The sequence below is a fragment of the Salminus brasiliensis genome, chromosome 4 (genome assembly GCF_030463535.1).
Source record: "Salminus brasiliensis chromosome 4, fSalBra1.hap2, whole genome shotgun sequence".
In the NCBI taxonomy this organism is placed as follows: Eukaryota; Metazoa; Chordata; class Actinopteri; order Characiformes; family Bryconidae; genus Salminus; species Salminus brasiliensis.
The window spans coordinates 40,262,509-40,271,397 of record NC_132881.1 but is presented as its reverse complement, the minus strand read 5'-3'; the positions used below and the strand labels follow the sequence as shown (position 1 = coordinate 40,271,397).

General features: G+C 38.0%; 1 protein-coding gene across 1 annotated transcript; it reads right to left on the bottom strand.

Annotated features, from left to right (window-relative positions):
* Nucleotides 1-731: 731 nt before the first annotated feature.
* Nucleotides 732-7,392, bottom strand: stx3a (syntaxin 3a). The gene is made up of 11 exons (XM_072678461.1): nt 7,363-7,392; nt 5,914-5,988; nt 5,719-5,818; nt 5,442-5,516; nt 4,807-4,877; nt 3,837-3,945; nt 3,275-3,348; nt 2,980-3,114; nt 2,662-2,772; nt 2,032-2,120; nt 732-840 (listed from the first exon to the last, which is right to left on the bottom strand). The coding sequence occupies exons 1-10, from the start codon at nt 7,390-7,392 to the stop codon at nt 2,043-2,045; spliced, it is 858 nt and encodes a 285-aa protein (XP_072534562.1). The 3' UTR covers nt 732-840; nt 2,032-2,042.
* Between the last annotated feature and the right edge of the window lie 1,497 nt (nt 7,393-8,889).

Below are 8,889 nucleotides of genomic sequence, written 5' to 3'. Positions count from 1 at the left end.
TCTATTTATTCTATTCTGTTCAGTTCTGCAGCCTGACTAGTGGTCTTGGATAATTAATGATGACTAAAGTTATATCAAATTACATGTCCCCTTTTATTTATTTCAGTGACATTGAACAGACAGCTGACAAATAAGCACTACATGACAAAAAAAACTACATGTCTACGTGAGACAAATATTCCACATAAAAACGTGGATTACAGAAACTGTCTATAGTCCAACCCTTCTTGATCTAAACTGACTAGGGTGAATAAAAAGGCAAGCTTGCTACACAAGAGAAAACCCAACTTGCTGTCAGTCATTTCTGCATCTAGTCTATATAGCATGGCCAACTGGAGTGGATGTTTTAGATCAGTGTTTTCATTCAGAATTAAATCTATTTAAATTAACAACACAAGCCATAAAGACAAGACATACACGCCCCTATTGATCATTAGTTATGGTGCGTCAGATATATAAAAAAAATTGACCAAAAGAAATGATTGATTCCACTTAAACTCCCTGAGCTCATAATTTATGTTAGCAAATTTTAAAAAATTCAATGAATATTATACAGGGCCACTGTAATGATGACAAACTAACTGATCACAAAAGAGCAGATTGACTACACATAAACTGATCTGAATTGAACCATAGGCCTACAAAGACAGCCAGGACAACGTCTTTTAAAATTATGGGACAACAAAGAAGTGGAAAGATGAAAAAAAAATAATAATGAAGAAAAATTGGGAATATACAAAGAGAAGGGAAGGAGAGAGAGCTTGTGAGTCTGTGGAGCCATTTTTCCATTGATGACTTAGACTCCAGACAGAGTTGGAGTGGGGTAGGTGGCGTCTTCACCTGAGGGAGAGTAAATGTCACCTTATAACCATATAACCATAACCTCCTTTATTTCATCATATGTTCAGTATGTAAAGAGGTTTACATACACTCAATATGGACATGAATGGCAATATTGGGCTTTCAGTCATTTCTCTGCTTTTTTGCATGGGGCAGAATGAGTGTACACTACAGCACACCTCTTTAATAGATAAAACAAAACATTTGATGCACAAGTTTGAATTAGTGCAGTGCAGATCTGAGAAGGATGGTCTTAGATTTACACAAGTCAGGAATGTCTATTGCTACCACTTCTAAACAACAGCAGATTCCAAGATCATCAGTTCCAACTGGGAGGTGTAGCCATTTTGACAAGGTCTGAAGGAAGACCTAAACTGTCTCCCTCAGCTGGCTCAAAGTGGAAACTGCTAAAACACTAGCGTTACTGTCTACTTAAAGTGAATTCTCCTCCGCCGTCCAAAACAGAAGCCCTGTCCCGTAAATAACACCTTCAAGCTGCTGACCACATGGACAAAGAAAATGGCCTTAATGGCCTTCCTCAAGTCTTGTCCTCAAATGAACTGTCAAATAAGTCAACTTTGGGCCAGGAATCCAACACATTTAGGTGTCCTCTACCAATTCTGCCAACGAAGGTTGTTTTTAGCTACCAAAAGCATCTGATCAACTTGCAAAGTGACATTTAACTAAACATTAAATGTGCTCAATGTATTTTTCTGACCTTCTGACCTTGAGTATTATTTTGCCTCTGACCCTGTGTTTCCCAAAAATCATTTGTGCACCTGATTCTTGTTTTTTGCATTGTGAACGCATGTTTTCACTCATTTTGCCCCAGAAAAAGAAACAGTTCAAAGAAATTATTAAAAGCCCAAATATGGCCATGAGATTCTGGGTGTATGTGAACTTGTCACTGTTGTAAAAACCTTGTATCTTCAAAATGTCAACTTTACAGGAAAAGAAAATGCCCTATTAACTCTCAATTGTCAATTGTAAATTGTAAGTAATTTTGGAGCATTTTTATTGGTCCAATAATGTAATGTAAAGGCATTTGGACAATGTAAAGACCAACCACCAGATTCAATTTATGTATAAAAAAAAAAAAAAGATACAAAAAAGATACACTGTTTTTGCAGGATAGTGACTAAACTTCATATGTATGTATGATTTTACCACAAGAAACACTCAGCACCCTACCAGCAGATTTCCTACTTCACCCAGCTGTACACAAGAGCACCAACGACGACCGCAAGTATGACGCAACACAATGTGATCATCATTTGTTTCTGTAGTGGATCATGTGGGACAGCAGAAAGGGAAGATACAGAGAAAGATATAGGAGAAATATATAGACCAGTGACACCAGGGGATAAGAGGGACCAGCACAAAGAAAGAGAAGGTGAGAGAGAGAATGGATGGGGGGACAGAATGGATAAAAGGGTGATTTTGATTTCCATGGAAGCAGGCAGGAAAATGAGGGAATGCAATAGGAATTAAGGAAAAAGAGAGAAACAGAAGACAACATTGAGAAGAAAGGATAGAAACGGAATACACTGTACTGTCAGAGACTGTAGCCTAATGCACTTTTACATTTGTCTGAGGAAAAAGTCACTGAGAGAAACTGAGAGAAACTCAGTTACAATATTTGGTTCATTTTAGCTGTAAGATAGAAGCAGCCAATAATGAAAAACTGAAGATATTTCCAACACTAAATGCTCAACATTAATTTATTTTTGAACAATATTGGTTACTTTTAAAGTTACCATACAGAATGGCATAATGAAATGGATAAGGTAACCCTATAAGAAACTTCATTTTCCAGCTTACCCTGCGTGCTTCCTGCTGGAACTTGGCTGCTTTTTTGGTGTCAGCCACTGCTCGCTCCACAAAGCCTACCGACTGGTCCATGTTGCTCTCAATCCTGTCAATCATGCTTCCCTACATATAATAGTAATAAAAACACAACTTAATAATGACAATAAAATGAGCAAAACAGAAAGATCATTGTAAGGTGACGGTGTCATGATGAGAATGCCTTATTTGCATCATATTGGACTGCCATCATTCTATAAATACTTATAATCCCACTCTGTAATGCACATATTGCTTCATTCAAACAGATCACAAACAGTAGCTCTAAGCTACCTGGTTCTCCACCAGCATGGCGATGTCCACAAACATGTCGTGCAGCTCCTTAATGCTGCTCTCCAGTCGAATAATGTCTTTATGTCTGGCTTCAATCTCACTCAAGGCCTGCTTGGAGATGCCTGAGTCCATGATCTACAGATACACAGTGAAGGACTGTTTATTTCTCTGAGATGATCAGAATAGTATTACTGTATGCAAGCACAACAAATAAAAAAATGAAACTGTTAGAAGATATTTCAAGATAAAGATACGAAAACATTCAGGTTAAAAAAGCACACAAACACAGACACACCCCTGCCGTGAAGACAGCTGCATTGCCTCCATCCAGCATCTCTTCTAGTTCCTCATCAGTAGTGGTTTTACCCGCTGTTGATAGGAGAAAGGACTTTTCATTCAAGTATCATTTATTTATTAAATATATTAATATTGAACATGAACATGACTTTTCTAGTCAAAAAGTATAAATTTCATGTGTGAACTGAACACCCGTTTATTTTATTATACTAAAAAAGTCATGGTCAGAAATGAAAAGAAAAACACATATTGGTGACTTCACAGGAGAAGGCAAAAACTTTCTTAATTTTGAATGGAAATGAATGTAAAATTATTCCAAGTTATTTAGAGCATATAAGAAATATAAGTCATTAAAGCCATTTTTGACACTATTGTAGGAAGGCTAGCTTCTGCCTTCTCATCTTTTTGACATTGTTGCAAAAACAACATCGCTAGACAGCTGACCATTGCTTGCAGGAGAACACTGATGGGTGCCCAGTGGCTAACATCATGCTAGGTGACAGTGGAAGAGGGATACCCATATGTCTGAGCATGTACTTGTTTGGAAGTGTGTGACTCACTGATCTCTAGCTGTCTCTGAATGCGTCCTTTGCTCTTCTCTCTGAACTCCACCTGAGCTTCGTTGTACTTGGTCATGACTTCAACAAACTTTCTCGCTAGGATAGCATGCTGAAACAAAAAATATGTAGTGAATGAAATAAATAACTTAAAAAAAAAACAGAAATTGACTAAAGAGCAGTCTGCATATTTGTACAACAATTAAAATGTGGCATTTGGGTATTGTGGATCTTTTACAATGTTCAAAATTGATGTGTACATATCTGTCCATGCTGATTTGTAACAACAAAGAACAAAGAAATCGGGACTATACCTACCTTGTATTGAATTAGAGAGAAATATATCATTTAATTGTTGAGGTTTGTAGAGACCAGCATCACCTAAACCTTCTGCTCTTCTGGATTACAATAAATACACCATCAACAGCTGCTGTTTTTTAACTAATTACCTGCTGATATTAGTATAATTCTAATTCTAATACTATTAGTATCATTCTCCTCATCATCATCACCTCTACTTTTCATTATTAATTTAAAGACTTCATAGACCCTCAAGCAACCTGAGTTTGTGCAGTAGAGACCAGAGGCAGAGGGAGCCTTGCCTACTCATTTGGTAGACCAGCCCCCTTCTGGGCTACCAGTGTGCATCAGACCACCTTCATTGAGTTTACAGCGCAGAAGCAAAGTGGGCTTTCCCCCTGCATTACCAGTAAGTTAGTTTCAACAGTAAGTAACAGCAGTTTTACTACATCACCTTCTAAGGATATAGAAGAATGAGGGTTTAGAAATGTAATAACAGTAACTTAATAACAATGTGCCAATATTAGCACAGGAATAACTGTTGGAATTAGACTCAGTCTAATTGATAGACTCATATGGGTATTGTCACTCACTGATACTGTACTGAGTAAAATATATAATGGCTTATTCAGTCAGTCTACATGGTTATAACAGATGCAAGGAAAGTTCTTACCTGAGACTTCTTTATTCTTGTGTCAGCTGAAACTCTCTCCTCTGTTTCTGTCTCCAAACTTCGCTCAATGCCTGATTGACAAGGTCAAAAACGCATTAGTGTTACAAAACCACATGAACGAGTAAACTACAGTGCTAGTATTTGTTTTAATTAGCAATTTCCCCCAATCTATATTTTATATTTATTTTATTTATTTTTATTAGTTTTTTATTTTTTTAGCAATTTTTTCCCTTTATCCCCCAATGTGTTAACCCACCCATACATAACTTCCCCTAGCACTAGCAACGCTCCTGGCACTAAGAGGGTAAAGACTTTTCACATGTCTTCCCCGATACATGAAAAGGCTGCCACCAGCTCTTTTTGAACTGCTGCCCATGCAGCATTGTGGGGCGGCCAAAACGCACTGAGGAAAGCACTGGGTCTCCAGCTCAACCACACTAACAGGGCTTGTGCTGGTCAACATCACTTAAGAGTGGTGAGGCAAGAGAGTGCCATCTACCCAGTCAGAGAGCAGCCAACAGCCAACTGTGCTCTCCTGGACTCCAGTTGTTGCATTTTTGCTGATATCAGTCGATACCAATAATCAGTCTCCCACACTTTCCTTTTTATCTTCTACCAGATGAAGGAAAACTTACTTTTGAGCTTGTTGCGAGCATTGTTGGCTAACTTCTTGATCTCATTGGTGATGGCCTCCATGTCGTCTTGTGTCTCTGAGAGAGTGGAGAGAATGGTCAATCAGAAACTGACAGTGTACAGCCTAGGAGAGGAGTAAAGTGCTGAGTAATAGTAAGTGAGCTCAACTCTGGAGGAAGTGATAGAAAGAAAGAACAGACTAAAAGGAATGAATGAATAAATGAAATGCAAAACAGGGAGTGGAAGAAGAGATGGTGAGAGATGAAAAAGGAGGTTTACTCTGGTCTGATGTAGGTGCAGAGAGGATGACTGAATACAGGCGCTTAATCTCAGTCACATTCTCATCAATCTTATCAATACTGGTGCGGATCTCTTCGATCTGATAAAAACACATGCACACACACAATAAACAGAAAAGTGAATAATGATGGGAGACATCAGTAGAAAAGGTCCACGATGTTCATGCTGACATACCTGAGCAAAGAACTCATCCATAAATTCTTTATTTTCCACCTGGATCTCCACATCATCAGGTGCTGTATCCGTCTTCTGTTAGGACACACAAGACGTTGCACCATTAAAATACAACAGAAGTCCCTCTTTAAAGCAACCAAAACCAAATAACTGTGTTTGAAAATAAGCAATACAGTTCACCAGAATACTGCTCTGCTCGCAGTGTCACACCCTCATGAATATATATACAGTATATATATATATAATCCAATTTCATTTAGTCTTAAATTTGAGCTTTTTATTTGTTTATTCTTTTTTAATTGTGTTTTTCTGCTTTGATTTTGCTTGTGTTCATTATTGTATGTTCTAAATAATGAACATACTACTACTACTACTACTACTAATAATAATAATAATAATAATAATAATCCTCATTTATCTGCCTCTTTTATTTCCTTTGAATAACTGTGATTAATACATTGGGAATGGGAGCTGTCCTCAATGTACAACCTAATGAAAATAAAGGCTAAATGTGTGCAAGCAGAATGCCACAACAGTGGACCTGCTCGAGGAATGTCAATGGTGGATAAGCAGGTGAGGCGACCATATGCTGAACTGAAGAGGGGGGAAAAGCCATTTCCCCTTTAATCTCTTTTGGCTAAAGCCCTCCCTCCCCCTTACTGGCCCTCTACCCCGGGTCTGAGGGGAGGCTTTGTAAATTAAATAATAACAATTATTAGTGTAATATTTGTCACTTTAAATACATACACAATGATATACATGTCAGATTAATTACATACACAATTATATACATGTCAGATTAATTCAATAGCAAGAATTGTATAATACATTTACTTAATAATAATAATAATAATAATAACAATAATAATAATAATAACAATGGTTGGTAGATAGATAGATTGATTGATAGCTGTGGTAGTATGTTCTTTTTAATTAATAATAAATAAACTATAAAGTGTTTTAATTCTGAAACGTTTTCGTGGATGTTGATGATATTCAGCGTGATAGTCAGCGTGTGAGCTGCGCCAAAAATGTGCATCATGGAAGTTTAGCATTGAAAGTACCTGGTCTATATCAGTGTGGTTAATTCAGGCCTTTTCAACCTCAGTTTAATTTAAATACTTAAATACTGCAGCCTGTTGTAAATGCAAGTCTTTGCTGGTATGATTTGGACACCCTAGTTAAGGGTCTAATTCATGATTCATTTTAATCTGAAAGGGCATCATCATATCATCATATGAAGCCTAACAAAACAAAAATAAAATAATATAAGCCAGGTTAGACTGACGACACATAATGAGTAAACTCATATATGTCAACTATATATGGTTCAAACCCAACAATGCAGGCTACTGGTGGCTGGTTACAGCTCGGCCCTTCTCTGCAGAGTAACTCCTTCAGCTCATCACCTAAGAAATGATACAGGAACAGGAGGAATTGCGCTCTTACCTCCTTCAGCTGGGCCAGTCGGTCCTTCATCCTGCCTCCCTGTGTTGGTGGGCCTGGGACCTGTTTAAATTCCTGGACTATCAGTTAATACTAAACGTTTAACAACACAGCTAGAGAGCTCCGTCGTCAGACGGGGAAACTGATGGTGAGGGTGAACCACATATCCTTAGTTAAATAAACCCCAGGTGGATAATAACGGGCCTTCTCTTCTTATCCTACATAGATTTGACTCTTTCAGAAAAAAAGTTTCAATATATTTTTTATCGTAAAAACGAATAAAAAGCACAATCAATATGGCAGGTCTTGACAGACTCGTAGTTTTACTAAGCCTATCCTCTCAGGGCGGATTAGAGAGGCAGGGAGTGTGCTGGGAGTTAATCTCCCCCTTTTCACCGCCACACTCATCGCGCATGCTCAGTACACACACCCACTTCTCTCAGGACAGCCCCTGACCAAACTCTCAGTTACCCCATTACAGAAACAGTGGGCTATGCTGGGTGTGATAAAGGCTTATAAAGAAGTAAATGTCACTTACCTATACTGTCTAAGAGTTTTTACAGTGTACATACACCATCAGAAATCATTAGATATTTGGTAATAAAGGGTTAAACTGGTGGTTATTTGTGTGTGATTACTGGGGAAGTCTAGAACAATGAAACTAGAATAATGATCAAAATCAATAGGAAATAAAGTTTATTCACATAGAAGACCCCAAGTGACCAAAAGAGACCTACGCTTAGACACTACCAAATACAAAAGCCAGTATGGATGCCACAATACTCTAAAATACACTACACTTTGTCTAAGTGCTCTTTAAAGAGGAGGGGTCTTCAGTCTGCGGTTCCTCGGAGCGTGAGGAAGAAATCTCTAAGAGGAATCAAGACTCAAAAGGGAAACCTACCCTCTTCTGGTCTGATCATCATCCTCTGAAATGATGGCTAGCTAATAAATTACACAGTAATGAGCAGATGAATAATGAATAAATAGACGGAAGGGGGTCTAGTTCTACACAGAACTCCTCCAGTTTAACCACTGAACCTAAAGAGAATAAAGTCTGAAGTCTTCCCAGAGGAATGGAGATTAGATATATCATTACCATGTTAATATAAATAAATAACCCAGGGTGATTAGTTGTGTTAGTAGTAATGGTTTTAGTAACAGACTATTATGAGGTCAATCTTTTGCATTCATCGCATGCATGAATGCTGTTGGAGTTGGTCTGGAGAGCAGGCGGCAGGAACTCTCAAAACCACAAAGCAAGCTAGACAGTTGTAGACTGAGAATTTATTTCAAGCAGAAGAAATTATTACAGTGGTTCTCAAACTGGTCCTTGAGGAGAGTCCACAATCTTGCTTTACACCTAGATACTGTGAACTGGGTTGGAGCAGAAATCTGGACCCTCTGTGGGTTCCTGAGGACCAGTTTGAGAACCAATGAAAATGAATCAGCTTTGTTTATTTTATAAGAGTAGAGGAATTGGGTGTCCCACTTTAACAAAACGACAACATGCAGGGTTCCATCAACAGA

What these genes read in the sequence shown, in the direction of transcription:
- stx3a (XM_072678461.1), bottom strand. Translation starts at nt 7,392, where the DNA reads ATGAAGGACCGACTGGCCCAGCTGAAGGAG. An exon ending in TGCTCGCAACAAGCTCAAAA is followed by an intron (nt 4,878 to 5,441) that starts GTAAGTTTTCCT and finishes CTTGTCAATCAG; the next exon opens with GCATTGAGCGAAGTTTGGAG. An exon ending in CCATGCTGGTGGAGAACCAG is followed by an intron (nt 2,773 to 2,979) that starts GTAGCTTAGAGC and finishes TATTATATGTAG; the next exon opens with GGAAGCATGATTGACAGGAT.